We start from the raw sequence: 19,910 nt of genomic DNA on the forward strand, positions 1-19,910 counted from the left end.
TGTGCACCGGATTTTAGAAATCTCATTCGCTTTGCTGGTTCCGTGCAGCTTTTTTTTTTTTTTTTTACCCTGGAAACAATGCAGAATGTGAACAATTCAGTTAGAATAAGAATCCTTTAATGAGTTTATTGGGGGAAGGATGAGGGGCTTCGAGCTATCGTTGGAATATTACATTGCACCAATTAAAATCAATAACCATTTATTTAAAGCCTGGAAGCGACGAGTCTACTGGAGGGAAATCATCCGGAATTGTGTGATTATTTACCACCCAGAATTTTGTGTGGACACAAAGGGACAAGTTTGACCAATATAAATGTTCATGTTTATGGGGAAACTCTTGCAATGGCCACATTGTACAACCTGGCTGCATTGTCTCGGAGTATACGATGCTTATTACACTTGGAAAATGACCAATATAGATAGAAATTACATTTTAACTAGACTTAGCCCTAAACATACTGGGAGAATGGCGGATGATGGGATTCAGGTAGATTTTCTATTTTAATGTCCTGGGGGATTTCAATCAGCTAGGTGGTCTCTGCAAATAACAGGGGGATTATAGCGGTAATGCCAAGTAATGAGCAAAACATGGATGTTACGTGGGATTAGGAAACCATAATGACTTCTTGTTTTGTATACAAATGTGAATCCTTCTCGGAGTTAACCCATTAATTGCTAAATAGAATGACATGCCTAAATATCGCGCAGTAAATTGCAACAAAACATGATACAGATACAATGATTCTTCTATAGAATAATATTTACTGGTGTAACACCAGTAGGTGGACGTGGCTAGAGTACTGCAAGTCTCAGCAAGCCCTAAGGAATAAATAGAATTTTTATCTCCTTTTGGTTAGCCTTGTGGCATGATAACATTTATTGGACCCCCTCATTGATCCACAGGAATTGATGCACGTCAATACTCAAGAAGAATTGGGTTACAACCCCATGCCAGCTATAATAGTGGTGTTTATCCAGCTTTTCCAGGGAACAGATAAATTAAAAGTAGCTGAATAAGACATTAAAAGACTTGTTAGTCTGCTTCGGGTGGGAAGGGATGGCGAAGTGGGGTCCCTTTTTTTTTTTAGTGGTCAGACCCCCACTGAAATATAATTTCTGACTGTTCCTATGCTTAGGTGATAAATGTGGATGCTGCAATGCCAATTTAAGTCTTTTAGTGTCCAATTTATCAATTTTTCTTTTCCCAGGAAAGCCATCATGGCTGTCATCATCCTTTGCACAGTAATGCAACCCACTTTTTTCCAATATTTTCAATCAGAAATCATTTTTGTGCGGTCACATCAGTGCATACCTGGCGTGCAGGATTCTGGAAAAGCTGGGAAAGTAATGGCAGCAATGATCACTGATGAGCATAGTAAAGCAGTAATAACTATCTATACAAAGCAACAGGTGACTATAATATGGCTTATATACAGTCATCCATACCATGATTAAAGCTCCTGTTACTTTACATCTCTATACATTGTATATAATGTGGGGATTACAGAGCTGAGATCTGTTGATCATTGTCCTAATAATAAATGATACATGCAGAAAACAATCAGCTTGCATAGATACATAGTATACACACAGGGGATTCTTACCAGCTCTGTCCAGCACTTTGATCAGACACTCATAGTTATCAGCTTGTTCCCTGTCCAGGGTCCTGATCACAGACACTTCCCCACTCTCTCCATTTACTGCAATAGGAGACTGTTCTGTAGAGGGAGACATCAGTTCATACCAGGGGTCCTGGAAATCTCTGGACATCAAGGTAATGATGACTGAGCCAACAGAAATATCCTCAGGGATGGATATAGCAGTGAAGGATTCAGGTAGCTCAGGTGACCTCTTTTGCCTGTACAGCCCTAGAGCATAGTCTTCTTTTTCAGGCAGAGAAAACTTTTTGACCCTTGGACAGATCTCTACTTGTAAGGGTGCACTGACCAGAGGTGGCTGCCCATGATCCCTGGCGAATAGGGTCAGGTTGATGGTCTTCTTGAGGTTCAGGATGGACTCTACCAGGACCACCTGTCCAGTCTTGGGGATGACAAAGAAATAGGAGCTTATAGGGTCTGCAAAATAAACCAGGTCAGCATTGGTGCCCTGATCTAGATCTTCTGCCTGGACACTGTACACCACAGACTTGAGCCCAGTGGTGTCATCCAGACTGATCCTTGATTGATTGTTGGAGAAGAACTGGGGTGCATTGTCATTCAGATCCAGCACATATACAGTAACCAGTGCCAGTTCTGTTACTATGTGCTCTGGAGAGAGGCAAAGTTTGCAGCATAGCCCCAGTCTGAAGATATACTTGGACTTGTCTTCCCTGTCCAGGATCTGGGCAGTTTTGAGGGACATCTGCGCATACCTGTGGTGGAAGTAGACCTCAAAGTGAGAGTCTTTCTCCCCTACTAGCTGAAGGTGCCACTTTCTCCCGGCCACCTTGGAGCACCAGGGCTCTGGGCTAATTCTGTTTAAGGGGATGTTTATGCCGCTGACTTTTGTTCCAATAGGTCTATTCTCCTGGACAGATCCTGAGAAAACAGGTCTCTTGTGCTTTGCTCCATCACTCCTGGAAATTGCAAATGTTACCAAAACCACAAGAGAAGAAGCTTTGAAGATGCTCCACAGCAAGCTAGCAATGCCCATCATCCCAGCTGTGAGGAAAGTGTGTGCTCCAGTTATCTGAGGAGGCTTCTTGTGGGGCAAGAGATCGCAGCTTCTGGTGGAGCAGGAGATCAGAGCTTCTGGTGGGGAAGGAGATCGCAGCTTCTTGTGGGGCAGGAGATCAGAGCTTCTGGTGGGGAAGGAGATCGCAGCTTCTTGTGGGGCAGGAGATCGCAGCTTCTGGTGGGGAAGGAGATCAGAGCTTCTGGTGGGGAAGGAGATCGCAGCTTCTTGTGGGGCAGGAGATCGCAGCTTCTGGTGGAGCAGGAGATCGCAGCTTCTTGTGGGGCAGGAGATCAGAGCTTCTGGTGGGGAAGGAGATCGCAGCTTCTTGTGGGGCAGGAGATCGCAGCTTCTGGTGGGGCAGGAGATCGCAGCTTCTTGTGGGGCAGGAGATCAGAGCTTCTGGTGGGGAAGGAGATCGCAGCTTCTTGTGGGGCAAGAGATCGCAGCTTCTGGTGGAGCAGGAGATCAGAGCTTCTGGTGGGGCAGGAGATCGCAGCTTCTGGTGGGGCAGGAGATCGCAGCTTCTGGTGGGGCAGGAGATCGCAGCCTCTTGTAGGACAGGAGATCAGAGCTTCTTGTGGGGCAGGAGATCAGAGCTTCTTGTGGGGCAGGAGATCGCAGCTTCTGGTGGGGCAGGAGATCGCAGCTTCTGGTGGGGCAGGAGATCGCAGCTTCTGGTGGGGCAGGAGATCGCAGCTTCTGGTGGGGCAGGAGATCGCAGCTTCTGGTGGGGCAGGAGATCGCAGCTTCTGGTGGGGCAGGAGATCAGAGCTTCTGGTGGGGCAGGAGATCAGAGCTTGTGTTGGGGCAGGAGATCGCAGCCTCTTGTAGGACAGGAGATCGCAGCTTGTTGTGGAGCAGATGGATGCAGACTGTAGACGCTTCTTCGCACCAGTCCTTGCAGTCTGCGCTCCCACCTCTGGGTGGAGAGATCCGAGCAGCTCCCATTCAGCACATCTGTGTCTCCACATTACAGACTCGCAGCATTTGCCCTGATCTGGTGTGTGAAGCAGCAGCATCTATTACATGGACAGATTGTGTGTGAGGTGTCAGGCTCCTGACAATCATCTGCAATCTTCCAGAGTAAATGCTATGAAAGTCTTAATCTATGGAAAGTAATTGTGCTCATCATATTCGGGTGCAGACAATCACTCTGATCTACTCAGTAAACTACAATTCTACAGTATACACATACAGAGCTGTCTTTATAATCACTAGTCATCTTTATCTCACCATTCATTGTTCTTAGTTATTAGTGCATCATTTATTCTGGGAACCCTTAGTGCACCCAAAGTGATAACCTGGTCATTATCCTTTACCCGTCATTATCCTTTACCCTTCATTATCCTTTACCCTCCCTGAAGCTCAGCGTGCCATTGTCCACTCATTCCACCTTAGGAGGCCATTTGTCCTGTCACCCATGGTGCCAGCAGACCATTGACCAGTCATGCCACCTATGGACAGTATGATGCCATCACTTGCCAATGGGACATTGTGTTACCAATCCATGTGCCAGGGGGCCAGTACCATGTCTCTCCAGATGCTACCAGACTAGTACCCTCTCAGGCAGGGACAGCGGACAATTCTGATATCATCCTATGACATAAGAGGCTCCAATGCAACAACAATATATGGGCCCTTTGTAGTCCAATAGCTCATCATAATGCATAAATCTTCCTGCTTTGGAGCTGGATATGGCCCCCTGACCTGCTGGCACCCTGTGCGGCAGCATAGGTTGCACCAATGGTATCTCCGCCTCTGGCCCTGTCTATTCCCATGCCAGTCGGCCATTGCCCTGTTTATTGCCATGCCAGTGGGCCACATTGCCCTGTTTATTCCCATGCCAGTGGACCATTGCCCTGTCTATTCCCAAGCCAGTGGGCCATTGCCCTGTCTATTCCCATGCCAGTAGGCCGTTGCCCTGTCTATTCACTTGCCAGTCGGCCATTGCCCTTTCACCCCACATGCCAGATGACCATTCTCTCATTGTCTAGTCTCTCCAGGTGTCAGTGGGCCATTACCTTTTCACACCACAAGCCAGTGGGCCATTGCCCTACCACTGCACGTGCCAGTGGGTCATTACCCTATTATTCCATATTCCAGTAGACTATTGCCCTACCATCTCACATGTCAGTTGCCATTATCCTGGTTTATGGTCTTCCCATATACCAGTGATTTATTGCTCTATCCCCCCACATGCCAGAGGACCATTTTCTAGTCTTTCCAGGTGTCAGCGGCCATTACCCTTTCATACCACATGTCGGTGGGTCATTATCCTACCACTACATGCACTAGCAGACCATAGTCCTGTTATTCCATATTCCAGTTGGCCATTGCCCTGTTATTCCATATTCCAGTTGGCCATTGCCCTTTTATTCTAGTTGGCCATTGTCCTTTTATTCCACTTGGCCATTGCCCTCTTATTTCACTTGGCCATTGCCTTGTTATTCCATATTCCAGTTGGCCATTTGCCCTGTTATTCCATATTCCAGTTGGCCATTTGCCCTGTTATTCCATATTGCAGTTGGCCATTTGCCCTGTTATTCCATATTCCGGTTGACCATTGTTCTGTTATTCCATATTCCAGTTGGCCATTTGCCTTGTTATTCCATATTCCAGTTGACCATTGTCCTGTTATTCCTTATTCCAGTTGGCCATTGCCCTGTTATTCCATATTCCAGTTAACCATTGTCCTGTTATTCCATATTCCAGTTGGCCGTTGCCCTGTTATTCCATATTCCAGTTGGCCGTTGCCCTGTTATTCCATATTCCAGTTGGCCATTGCCCTGTTATTCCATACTCCAGTTGGCCATTGCCCTGTTATTCCATATTCAAGTTGGCCATTGCCCCGTTATTCCATATTCAAGTTGGCCATTGTCCTGTTATTCCTTATTCCAGTTGGCCATTGTCCTGTTATTCCATATTCCAGTTGGCTATTGTCCTGTTATTCCATATTCCAGTTGGCTATTGTCCTGTTATTCCATATTCCACTTGGCCATTGTCCTGTTACTCCATATTCCAGTTGGCCATTGCTCTGTTATTCCATATTCCAGTTGGCCATTGTCCTGTTATTCCATATTCCACTTGGCCATTGTCCTGTTATTCCATATTCCACTTGGCCATTGTCCTGTTACTCCATATTCCAGTTGGCCATTGCCCTGTTATTCCATATTCCAGTTAACCATTGTCCTGTTATTCCATATTCCAGTTGGCTGTTGCCCTGTTATTCCATATTCCAGTTGGCCATTGCCCTGTTATTCCATACTCCAGTTGGCCATTGCCCTGTTATTCCATATTCCAGTTGGTCATTGTCCTGTTATTCCTTATTCCAGTTGGCCATTGTCCTCTTATTCCATATTCCAGTTGACCATTGCCTGTTATTCCATATTCCATTTGGCCATTGCCCTGTTATTCCATATTCCACTTGGCCATTGTCCTGTTACTACTTATTCAAGTTGGCCATTGCTCTGTTATTCCATATTCCAGTTGGCCATTGCCCTTTTCTTCCACTTGGCCATTGCCCTCTTATTCCACTTGGCCATTGCCCTCTTATTCCATATTCCAGTTGGCCATTGTCCTGTTATTCCATATTCCAGTTGGCCATTGCCCTGTGATTCCACTTGGCCATTGTCCTGTTATTCCATATTCCACTTGGCCATTGCCCTTTTATTCCAGTTGGCCATTGCCCTTTTATTCCACTTGGCTGTTGCCCTCTTATTCCACTTGACCATTGCCCTGTTATTCCATATTCCAGTTGACCATTGTCCTGTTATTCCACATTCCAGTTGGCCATTGTCCTGTTATTCCATATTCCAGTTGGCCATTGACCTGTTATTTCTTATACCAGTTGGTCATTGCCCTGTTATTCCAGTTGGCCATTGCCCTGTTATGCCTGTTGGCCATTGTCCTGTTATTCCTTATACCAGCTGGTCATTGTCCTGTTATTCCATATACAGTACCAGTTGGTCATTGCCCTGTTATTCCATATTCAGGTTGACCATTGTCCTGTTAATACATATTCTGGTTGGCCATTGTCCTGTTATTTCATATTCCAATTGGCCATTGCCCTGTTACTCCATATTCCAGTTGGCCATTGCCCTGTTATTCAATATTGCAGTTGGCCATTGCACTTGTATTCCAGTTGGCCATTGCCCTTTTATTCCACTTGGCCATTGCCCTTTAATTCCACTTGGCCATTGCCCTGTTATTCCATATTCCAGTTGGCCATTGTCCTGTTATTCCATATTCCAGTTGGCCATTGTCCTGTTATTCCATATTCCAACTGGTCATTGCCCTGTTATTCCATATTCCAGTTGGCCATTGCCCTTTTATTCCACTTGGCCATTGCCCTGTTATTCCATATTCCAGTTGGCCATTGTCCTGTTATTCCATATTCCAGCTGGTCATTGCCCTGTTATTCCATATTCCAGTTGGCCATTGCCCTGTTATTCCATATTGCAGTTGGCCATTGCCCTGTTATTCCATATTCCAGCTGGTCATTGCCCTGTAATTCCACTTGGCCATTGTCCTGTTATTCCATATTCCAGTTGGCCATTGTCCTGTTATTCCATATTCCAGTTGGCCATTGTCCTGTTATTCCTTATACCACTTGGCCATTGTCCTGTTATTCCATATTCCAGTTGGCCATTGTCCTGTTATTCCTTATACCAGTTGGTCATTGCCCTGTTATTCCATATTCCAGCTGGTCATTGCCCTGTAATTCCACTTGGCCATTGACCTGTAATTCCATATTCCATTTGGCCATTGCCCTGTTATTTCAGTTGGCCATTGTCTTGTAACCCCAAGTGCCAGCAGCCCATTGCTCTTCCACCACACATTATGCCTTCTCTGAATATCATACTCAGTAAGATGTAAAATATATATAGTGAATAAGTGAAGTGATCTCTAAAATGGCCCCAAGATCTTACCAGTATTTAGCATCTCATTAGTACTTGATCATTTTAAACTGAAGCTCCATTGTTGGGTCAGTTGGGTCCCGTTATGAGGAGCACACATTCAATGTCCTTCTTGCTCTCATCCCTATATCTTGTTATTTTCTGCTGTTCTCCATCCCTACAAAACTGCCTTTAAGAGATCTGGGCAGGACATAGTTAATCTATAATCTGCTCCACTTTCTCTAAACCTTGCCCTATTTTTCTGCACATCGCCACGTGATACCCACATTGCTATATATTTTCCTGCAGAGGTTGAGAGGGCATCACCCTCAGCAGCAGCCCTGGACCAGCTGCCTGGTGCCAACTATGATTACTCATTACAGATAAAATAGTTTGTGACTTGGAAGAAGCTGCAGGGAAAGTGAGACACCGAGCTCCAGGCTTCATAGATAGCTGCAGGGCGGCCATGCCTCTCAGCAGTGGTCCGGAGTGTAATAAGTAATACACTGATATCCTCACCTTCTTCTCTTCAGCAAAGGAATTAGATCTGACACCTGAAGAACATTTTCTTCAAATACTGAAGTTTGTAGAAACACCGCGGTGTAAAATAATATAGAGCACAGACTTAAGAGACGTCTAATGGAAAATAACCCAAGATGGATCATACAGTGCGGCTCGTTCTCTGTTCTCAGGCCTGCACGCCGGCAGGATTTGCATGTGGGAACAGCAGATGGATAATTGCAATAATGGTCTACAACAGAGTAAATAGTTACTGCTTACTTGTGTATTCACCAACTGCTTCTTTCTGCAGCTATTTTGAGAAGCTGATATATACCTTAGTAAGCGCTATGGGGATATATATACTGTATGTAAAAGTTCCTGTGAGGAGCAAAATGTATAAGATTACGTTCCCACGCTGAGTTTTTGGTGAGTTTTTTTCATGCTGCGTATTTTTGACAAAAAATGCAAGTAACCTATTTTACTTAATGGGTGCAGAAAATATGCAACATCAAAAACTCACCAAAAGCTCAAGGTGGGAATGTAGTGTGACGCCCTCCCTGAGAAATGGGGTCACTCGGAGCCGGGTCGGTGTAGGGATAGGGGGGGAGGCAGTCGTGGCCTGGACCCCATCCGTGCCCAGGGCGGTCACATAAAAGGATTTTAATGGGCTTTCAAGTAAGAGTGGTATTTCGACTACGCCACCTGCGGTTTCCGGTGATGAGCACCAGCGCTGCTTCAGTCCACTGAGGCCGGTGTTACGGGCAGCTAAGATGGGACGTCTCCCCGCAGGCGGAGCAGGCCTCAGGGCAGTGTGAGGAGGAATGGTGGGTGCAGTGCCGCGCAGGAAATAACAGGCTGAAGCGGGGTCCTCCGCAACACATCCTCTCTCCACTCTGCGGCGGCCAGTCGCTGTGCCTCTGCGACCCTTCGGGTCAGGTCCTGCGATTCACCATGGAGGAACTCGGCCTCCTCCGCGGTCAGGTGGATTCCCTCCATACCGAGAGAGGTAGCAGCAGGTGGGCCAGCGACTGAGGACTTCTCATTTGCTGCTTCCATTTTTGCTGCTGGGTGTGGTCTGATTCTCCTCCTTCTTTTGGGGCGGCACCAGGGCGGCTGGCTGACGGGCACTCCTTGGGACGTCCCATCTGTCTTGACGGACACTACTATGTGGACTGTCTCTGCTGGAGGGGGGCGGTCTGCACTTTTGGCGCCATTGGGGAGCCAGGCCCACGATGGGAGGACTTTGGTTCCTGTTGTTTTTGCACATAATGGCGTCCGTTCTTCTTGGGCAGCGCCACTTTAAGTGTGTAACGACAGTCTTTTTATGAAAAGGCGCACAGTACCCGTCGGCAATGGGGATTATTCTTTTCCGTTGCTGCGGGCACGCAATCCTGCCGACTACGCCAAGTTGTGAGGCCCTCCCTGAGAAATGGGGTCACTCGGAGCCGGGTCGGTGTAGGGGTAGCGGGGGAGGCAGTCGTGGCCCGGACCCAGTCCGTGCCCAGGGCGGTCACATAAAAGGATTTTAATGGGCTTTCAAGTAAGAGTGGTATTTCGACTACGCCACCTGCGGTTTCCGGTGATGGACACCAGCGCTGCTTCAGTCCACTGAGGCCGGTGTTACGGGCAGCTGAGATGGGACGGCTCCCCGCAGGCGGAGCAGGCCTCAGGGCAGTGTGAGGAAGGATGGTGGGTGCAGTGCCGCGCAGGAAATAACAGGCTGAGGCGGTGTGTGAAGTCATCCAGGGTTTTTACTCACATTCAGATGAACTTTAGCCACAAAGCTTCCCTCTGCTCCTCATGGCATACTGCGGCCACCGGGAAGGGGGTTCAGCACTTTCCAGGTAGTTCAGGAGCACCTGTCGAGACCCCTCTGGCGTGTGTTCCTCTCCTTGGTGAGTTCTCCCACTAAGTCTTCTCCTGACTGTTTGTGTGGTTAGAACAAGGTGTAAGGCCGGGTCCCCCTGGATAAACGCAGTGTGAGAGATACAGGTGGCGACTCCGCTCCGTCCGTATCCCCAGGGATCCACTAAGCCTCCGGGCTTTTCCGACTGAGACGTGAAGTAACAAAGTCAGATATCGGGGGCCGTTCACCCCTCTTGCAGCAGGAATCCCTCTGACTAGGCCAGAATAAAGAATACAGGTGGCGTAGGCCACTCCGTCCGTATCCCCCTGGGATCCTTTTGCCTGTGGAGCCTATATCCTCTGCTCCCCTCCAAGGCCTTCTTAGAACCGGACCCTGACCGGGTAGAGACAGTGGTTAATTCTGACCCGCTCCTCGTCTCAAGGCCAGAGTACGAGGACCGTGTATCTTCAGTCAGCTGCAGACTTTTGCTGGATCCTGGCAGAAGACCACAATCAAAGACCTTGAACTTAAGATGGCTGTAGATTAAATATGAATCAATAAGTGTTTCCTAAAAGTGTGTCCTCCACCCTCACTCACTACATGGTTCCCCCTATCTTTGGTTCCCCCCATCTACTCTATCCCGGACCGGGACAGCACCCTGGTGCATTTAGGCCCCCTACAGGACAGGAGTGGTGTAGTGTTGAGTGGTGAAGTGGTGTCCTGAGAAATTCTCCATCCTTACCTGGAAGAGGAGATACCACACCTCTACTGAGGTGCAGTACCCCTGTGGCGACTGAACCCTCAGGGGCGCCACAGTAGCCTTAACGATTATTGTGCATGTATGACCACCGGGAATTGTTATGGAGGATGCCACCATTTAGCTTAAGCTGTCTGTGTGCTGAACGTGTTTAATATTGCAAATTATAGGAGAAGCTTTGTAATTTCATTCTTTCTTTATCCATACCGAAAAAACACTGATGACGCACTGATGACACATTGATGACACATTGATGGCACACTGATGGCACACTGATGGCACACTGGCACATGGATGGCACACTGATGGCACACTGGCACAATGATGGGACACAGATGGCACACTGATGACACACTGGCACAAGGATGGCACATTGGCACACGGATGACACACTGATGACACACTATTGGCACATAGATGACATACTGGCTCACAGATGGCACACTGATGACACACTGACACACGGATGGCACATTGGCACACTGATGGCACACTGGCACAATGATGGGACACAGATGGCACACTGATGAGACACACTGGCACACGGATGGCACATTGGCACACGGATGACACACTGCTGGCACATTGGCACATAGATGACATACTGGCTCACAGATGGCACACTGATGACACTGGCACACTGATGACACACTGGCACATGAATGGCACACTAATGACACACTGGCACATGGATGACACACTGGCTCACGGATGGCACACTGATGACACACTGTCACATGGATGGCACACTAACGACACACTGGCACACGGATGGCACATTGGCACATGTATGACACACTGGCTCACGGATGGCACACTGATGACACACTGGCACACGGATGGCACACTAACGACACACTGGCACATGGATGGCACACTAACGACACACTGGCACATGGATGGCACACTAACGACACACTGGCACATGGATGGCACTTTGGCACATGGATGACACACTGGCTCACGGATGGCACACTGATGACACACTGGCACACTGATGACACACTAATCCAAAACGCTGATGACTCTGTACTGTTTTTTTCCGGTTCTGGTGTTATACGGACATGTGAAGGAGGTCTTAAAGGAATTTTCCACCTTTGTAACTTTTAAAGGTACATTTACTTATTCCTTTATTTGACCTCGCGTTTTCTTATGCAGTTTTTACAGGTAAAATGCATTTATTTCACATGTTCTACCTGCAAAAACACTTGGCTGAAAAAAAATCCTTCAAAAACGCAGCAAGTCACAGTAAAACCAAGTATGATAAATAAAAAAAATGAATATACGTTTACCATAATAGAGCTTTTAGGGGTTTTAATTCCCCAACATAGGAATCTTTGCTTGCTGTCAGTAAATGGGAACATGCTGACATCTCTCGGTCTTGCTCACAGCTGAAGGTTTGCTACAGTTGTATCCAATCTAGGCAATTCTTTGAGGGCTAACCAGGCTGATACCATTTACCTACAATTGATACATTGTAGCAAATTACAGGTGAGAGATTGGAGTTGCTGGATACAATTGTAACAAACCCTGTGATAAGTGTAAAATGACTGTTAACAGACTCTTTTCACCTCCATGAAAAACGCGAAAGTGAGTATTAATGGCATAAAACAGTAAAGTTTATTAATCGATTAAAAATGTACAATAATGATGCAAAACATGTATAAATACATATAAATATAGAGACAGTGGGTGAATATTGGATCAAAAGAGGAAAAACCCCCGTAACATCTTCAAAACCCCTCATATATATATGTTGCAAGGTACAATGTGTCCAGATGAGATCCACAGGGGGAAGAGTAGAGAGGGAGAAAAGAGAAAAGGGGAAAGAACAAACAGGAGTACGCGGGGAAGGTGGAACCAAAAGGAGAGTATAAAGTCACAGTCAGATAAACGGAATAAGATAACCCTGAAATAAAATTCCCAAATGGGAGACCGTAGTAATAAGTAGATCAGGGCACTCACCGAGCTGATTGGTAACTCTCACCAATGTATAGGGCACAGGGAGGCGAACAAAGGACATCCACCAGGGGCCTCGACGCGCGTTTCGCGTTTAGCTTTATCAAGAGGCAAGGTGAGAGATTGGAGTTGCTGGATACAATTGTAACAAACCCTGTGATAAGTGTAAAATGACTGTTAACAGACTCTTTTCACCTCCAGTAGCAGAAGATATATACAGTACCTCAATATAAAAACCAAAAGCCTTTAAAGGGATGGTCACTATCTAGAAAAAAAATTGTAAAATGAATACAACTGTTGTGTTCTGTTACAGAAACCACAAATCCCTTCATTCCTCTCTGTTCCCCTTGGATAGGATGACTATACATTGGACGGCAGTGGTTTCCTGAAGGAGGATCACAATTGATCTGAAACGCGTTGTATATCTACACTCTGTGTCTTGTTCATATTTTTTGTGGATTATTCAATAAAGCCATCCATTATTTTATTGGGATCGTGGGAGCCGGATGTTTCTTCATTTTCCCCTCAGTACACACAGACCGTGTGATCCGTGCACCTGGTGGTGAGAAAGCTGGACTTTTCTTTACTATGGGTATGGCTGGTTAATAAGGACTCAGGATGGTGATGGCCGTCGTTTCCCTGACCACACTCATTTCTCCACTGGTGTTTTATGCATTCAGAGCCGGCACAGATACAGGCCACAGACTCTCCCATATCTGCTGAACGAAATCCACTAATATCTAAGTGTTACCCATCTGCCTCGGTCCATTAGATTTTTTTTTTGTGCTTCACATTTGGCTTTGCAAGCTGCCCGGCGTGCTCCCATGTGTTCTATTTCCTAGCCGTATATAAGGCTTCCCAAGACACATACTGTACCTGTGTCTTGGTATTATATTAAGACTTTCTAGTAACTCTTTTAGTTGTCTGTGCACAGTTCCTGTCCACAGGCTTCAGGACGTCTCCTGGCTGTCTAAGGTTTCCCATCCTTGATTTACTTGTCTGCAGTTTCCAGTAACCCTGTTACCTGCCAGTGGTCTTCAGGACTTCAGCTGATTGCATGGGGTGTACAGTAACCCTGTTACCTGCCAGTGGTCTTCAGGACTTCAGCTGATTGCATGGGGTGTACAGTAACCCTGTTACCTGCCAGTGGTCTTCAGTACTTCAACTGATTGCATGGGTTTTACAGTAACTCTGCTACCTGCCAGTGGTCTTCAGGACTTCACTTGCTTGTCTGCGGTTTCCAGTAACCTTGCTACCTGACAGTGGAGGACTTCACCTGCTTGTTTGCAGCTTCCAGGACCCTTTTAATATTTCCTATTTGCTTCCATCTGTCCGCCTGCGGCTTCCAGGACGTCTCCTGTCTGCTTGCGGCTTCCAGGACCCCTTTAAGATTTTCTGTATGCTTCTATGCATCTGCCTGTGGTTGCCAGGACATCTCCTGTCCGCTTGCGACTTCCAGGACCCATTTAAGACTTTCAGTTTGCCTCTGTCTCTGCCTGTGGCTTCCAGGAAGTCTTCTGTCCATTTGCAGCTTCCAGCACCTATTTAAGACTATCAATATGCACATGTCCGTCTGCGACTTTCAGGACCATCACCTATCACTTTGCAGCTTCCAGAATCCCTTTAAGATTTTGGTTTGCCTCAACGCGTCCGCCTGTGGCTTCTAGTAACTCTGCTATCTGTTTCCCTCGTGCTACTCTCACCAACTGTACTGACGCCCATGGTCCGTGCGCCCACCTGGACCTTGGGCTTAGAGGATCCACCTTACCGTGTGAGCCCGCTTTGTGTAACATCTAGCGGTTGGGCAGAAGTAGGCAAAGACGATTAAATGGTCACATGAAGAAATGGCGGATCCACCACCATTGTCACAGGGTGAGAAATAAGGGAAATTAAGATTTCTGTGACCGAATGCAACAGTTTGTGGCACTTTGCAAATTTTACTTGAAGGTGGCCGAAGGCAAAAAGCAAGAAGTCATGATTGTCACTAAGACAACCTCTGTCTCTCATCTATACCGACAAAACACTAAAGCTGTGATGTAGCTCCGGTGGACATGGCGGCTGAGGACACAATCCAGTTCAGCTGAGCAGAGGGCACGGTGTAGATCCATGTATAAACCAGATTACGTCTCCATCAATGTGCGGAGTCCATGAGCATACTGACATCTCCCATCTGTTTGTGTATGAGCTTAGCAGGATCTGTGACCGTTCTACTTATTAACAAGAAGAGTCCTTAATTACTCCTAAGGCTTAAGCGGCTTATAGTGTAATTTGTACAAGTTGCTATTTGGTGTGTGATACACAGCAGGATTGTATATTGAGTCGTCTTCCAGATTAGCACCTCTTAGAAGACACTGCACCCATAGGAAAGCTTAGCAGTCGTAGCTGGAGGTGACTGCTTACTGACCTGTAAATCTGCTCCTCTCATGCTAATATGGATCAGCCTGGCAGCAATGTTATCCACAATTTGCAGATTGAAACCATTCGCTAAACTGTTCATAGTACGAAAAATGGCTTTTATACTAATAATTTTTGGGTGGGGGGAGATTTAAAGGCAAATGCAAGATTTTTATAGCTAATACTCGAGATGGAGACGTCATTTACCTGGGAGCTGTGCCTCAGAAAAGCAAAGATTCTGTCTACCTGTAGCCGCCACTAGAGGGAGCTCAGCCCCCATTGAACTCCATAATAAATTAGCATGAAGTGAGCTCCCCTTAGTGTCAGTAGAAGGAATCGTGTGATTTAATTCATGGCTCAGGGGGTGTCTGAGCAGATAGTCATTGTTTATGGTATTAGATATAACAGAAAGTGTCACACATGAAATGCTTATAACATTTGATTCATTGGTTTACCATGCAGTTTTGCACATGATCAGTTTAGATGCACCAATTGTGAGGACTGTACTAGACTATCTCAGGCAGGAGACAATGGATGGAGTGGTGGTGCACATACAACTATCTCAGGCAGGAGACTATGGATGGAGTGATGGTACACATGCGACTATCTCAGGCAGGAGACAATGGATGGAGTGGTGGTGCACATGCGACTATCTCAGGCAGGAGACAATGGATGGAATGGTGGTGCACATGCGACTATCTCAGGCAGGAGACAATGGATGGAGTGGTGGTGCACATGCGACTATCTCAGGCAGGAGACAATGGATGGAATGGTGGTGCACATGCGACTATATCAGGTAGGAGACAATGGATGGAGTAGTGGTGCACATGCAATTATCTCAGGTATGAGACAATGGATGGAGTAGTGGTGCACATGCGACTATCTCAGGTAGGAGACAATGGATGAAATGGTGGTGCACATGCTACTATCTCAGGCAGGAGACAATGGATGGAGTGGTGGTGCACATGCGATTATCTCAGGTAGGAGACAATGGATGGAGTAGTGGTGCACATGCGACTATCTCAGGTAGGAGACAATGGATGGAGTAGTGGTGCACATGCGACTATCTCAGGTAGGAGACAATGGATGGAGTGGTGGTACACATGCAGCTATCTCAGGTAGGAGACAATGGATGGAGTAGTGGTGTCCATGCGACTATCTCAGGTAGGAGACAATGGATGGTGTGGTGGTGCACATGCGACTATCTCAGGTAGGAGACAATGGATGGAGTGGTGGTGCACATGCGACTATCTCAGGTAGGAGACGATGAATGGAGTGGCGGTGCACATGCACAGCCATGGCTCCATTCAAACCGGTCACATTGATGTCCCATTCTTGGGTTCTGTGTGGGTCCCCCACGGTGGGACTCTTGTGGATAAGTCATAACTTGCTAAATTTCGGCAATTCCTTTAACGGGAATCTGTCATTAGAGACTTGCTTCTCAGACTACGGGAATGAATCAGACATTTGCTGCACGCTTGCAGATGTGTACGCTTCACTCTGAAATGCCGAGGCGTTTAAAGAAAATATACTTTGAAAAGCTGTCCGGCGACTGTGTGTCCTGGTTGACTAGTCCGATGTGGTCACCAGCATTCTAGTCCTGACCTGCTCTTGTTAACGGACAGGTCTCTCCCTGTGTGTGTGGATAGGAGTGCGGTGGATCCCGGGCGCTGCGCTGACAAAGGTTAATCCAGGTGGCAAGTATAAAAAAAACTCAGAGGCAGGTTCAATTACGAAATGCGTTTCAATAAATTGTAAGTTTTTTATACTTACCGCCTGGATTACCCTTTGTCAGCTGCATCGCCCGGGATCCACTGCACTCCTCTCTCCATTTGGTGTGAGTATAGTGGCCGGAGTAGCAGCCATGATTGGATTATGCATCACTCTTTATGTAGTTGTGCCGCGCACAACCTGATAAGGTGAGCGACCAACCCTCCAACTCACCCTCACCTGTTGCCCATGGTGTTACACAGGGAGCGCCTCTTGATTTTTCTCTCTGTGTGTACATAGGAAGACTCCTGTCAGTCAAAGGGATCAGGATGGGGAGAAGACGCCAGAGACCTGCCTCCAACTAGTCAGCCGAGATACATAGCCGAGATGCATAGTCCCTGGCTTTCTAAATATCTCAACGTTTCAGAGAAAGACATGGCTGAAATCACGCAGCCAGTGTCTGATTCATTCTTCCCACAGTTTGGGTAGTATGATAATAATGACAGGTTTCCTTTAAATGGAACCTGTCACCTCCAGAAACTCTATTTTCCGCAGATACAGTGGTAATCTGCGGATAAACAGAGCATGTCTGGCTAACTTAATGGAGGAGCGGCTACAGGGAGAAAATGAAGTTATATTCTCCTTGCAGCTGCTCGCTTACAGTCATAGGGGCGATGCAGGGAGAGGTTAGTCACCGCTCGCTACACAGTGAGCTGAAATCACTCCATGGCATTCTGATTGACAGCCTGCTCCACAGAAAGAGTGCGTGTGCGCGCAGAGTGTGCGCGCAGAGTGTGCGCGCAGAGTGTGCGCGCAGAGTGTGCGCGCAGAGTGTGCGCGCAGAGTGTGCGCGCAGAGTGTGCGCGCAGAGTGTGCGCGCAGAGTGTGCGCGCAGAGTGTGCGCGCAGAGTGTGCTGTCAATCTTCATGCCGGGGAGTGATTACACCTCATTGTATACTGAGTGGTGACTGTCATCACTCCCTGCACTTCCCCAATGACTGGAAGTGGGCAGCTGCAAGGAGAATGAAACTTAGTTTTCTCCCTGTAGCCGCTGCTCCATTTAGGCAGCCAGACATACTCTGTTTATCCGCAGATTACCACTGTATCTGCAAGTTATTGAAGCACCTCCAGAAACTTTAATAAGTTGGCTGCACCGGATTTAAATGCTATTTTAATTTCACACATCTTTGCATTCCAGTATGCAGGACAGACCCCACCTAAATATCTAAATTTAAAAAAAAAAATGTAGACCCCACTTTAACTTGCTTACAAATATGGCGCCATATTGTGACACCGATGCCAGAAGAAAATAAGTTAATGTATAGGAGGACGGTGGTGCGCGGCTTGACCTAATTAGCTCTGTTTTGCCATACACGAGCCTCTCAAAGTGGTTCTGCAGGAGCTGCCAGTCGCCCCCCCCCCCCTCAGAACCGCCATGATTGACGCCACCTGTCATGATGAAGTTATCAGCGAGCGAAATAATCTCGGCGGCGCTTTTAGCGACGGAATATGTATCACACTTGTGGAGTATATTAAACCATAATCTATATCTTTAAAGGCAGATGGCTGAGTAATTCCCCTCTAAGTGCTCCACATAATGTATGTATCATATCTTCAATATTCATTTTTTTCTTTTTCCAGCTGACTTTACATCACGACTCAATCCTGAAACTTCTGTAACCCATTATATGAATCTCAGACAATTGCCAACAGATTGTCTCCGAAACAAGAGATCATTCATAACGTGCGAGATACTGATTATCATTGCAAGCAAGAACATAAAAATAATTTTAACTATTACACTATCCAAATAGAAGCCTGGGAGCCGGGAGCAGAATGGCAGCGGCTTCCCCAAGGCCTCATTGCGGCAAAGTGACTTTTATTACTAGAGGGACACTTTAATGTAAATTTACTACCATTAATACTAATCCTTGTGAGCGCTCAGGACATGCTGTACTGGTGCGGAGGAGAGGGATGTGTTATGGAAATATCCTGATACATTGTATTTGTATTAAAGCGCTGTCCACTTCCATAGAACCTCATCTGCTTTCAGGAATAATTTAATAGAAATTTCTTTCTTTTTTTTTTCTTGGGTATGAGGCAAAATATTAAAATTGCACAGGCTGAAGAATACATTATATTGAATGTACTCAGTCCTTTCATTTTTTTTCTCTCTCTCTCTCCATGAAGAAGCCTCTCCAAACAGTACACTCGATTAGAAAGACAAAAAGAAAAGGACCTTGTAGAATCTGATTTCTTTGTGATGGTTATTAATACAGATAAAGACGAGAAATAAAATCTCCTGAACCACGCTATTGAAAAAACAACAATAATACTCTAGCCTCCGCCGGGCAGCGCTTGGTGGCATCAGCTGTTATCTCAACCATACGTGCACACCGATGGGTGACTGACAACCCATGTCTACGCAGGTGGAGTTGGAGAATCTGGGGTAGTCACGGCTGGAAAAGTTCTTACTAGGCTCCAGACCACTATCCGCTACTTCACCATGAATAGTGGAAACATGGACTTTGGCCACCATTTGGGTCATGCTTCACTTTCACCATGAATGGCGGAAACCTGGACTTTGGCCACCATTTGAGTCATGCTTCACTTTCACCATGAATGGCGGAAACCTGGAATTTGGCCACCATTTGGGTCATGCTTCACTTTCACCATGAATGGTGGAAACATGGACTTTGGCCACCATTTGAGTCATGCTTCACTTTCACCATGAATGGCGGAAACCTGGACTTTGGCCACCATTTGAGTCATGCTTCACTTTCACCATGAATGGCGGAAACCTGGACTTTGGCCACCATTTGAGTCATGCTTCACTTTCACCATGAATGGCGGAAACCTGGACTTTGGCCACCATTTGACTCATGCTTCACTTTCACCATGAATGGCGGAAACCTGGACTTTGGCCACCATTTGGGTCATGCTTCACTTTCACCATGAATGGCGGAAACCTGGACTTTGGCCACCATTTGAGTCATGCTTCACTTTCACCATGAATGGCGGAAACCTGGAATTTGGCCACCATTTGGGTCATGCTTCACTTTCACCATGAATGGTGGAAACATGGACTTTGGCCACCATTTGAGTCATGCTTCACTTTCACCATGAATGGCGGAAACCTGGACTTTGGCCACCATTTGAGTCATGCTTCACT

General features: G+C 46.7%; 1 protein-coding gene across 1 annotated transcript in view; it reads right to left on the reverse strand.

The window, feature by feature from the left end:
- The window catches only part of LOC141175746 (neural-cadherin-like), a 235,890-nt gene extending 233,070 nt beyond the window's left edge, over nt 1-2,820 (reverse strand). The window contains exon 1 of the mRNA XM_073659672.1: nt 1,605-2,820. Within this exon, the coding sequence (XP_073515773.1) occupies nt 1,605-2,655 (1,051 nt within the window). The 5' untranslated portion in view covers nt 2,656-2,820. The remainder of the gene's footprint in view (nt 1-1,604) is intronic.
- Nucleotides 2,821-19,910: the final 17,090 nt, after the last annotated feature.

Source organism: Phyllobates terribilis, unplaced genomic scaffold (genome assembly GCF_046119375.1).
Source record: "Phyllobates terribilis strain yellow unplaced genomic scaffold, ASM4611937v1 Scaffold_14__1_contigs__length_39327217, whole genome shotgun sequence".
Classification (NCBI taxonomy): Eukaryota; Metazoa; Chordata; class Amphibia; order Anura; family Dendrobatidae; genus Phyllobates; species Phyllobates terribilis.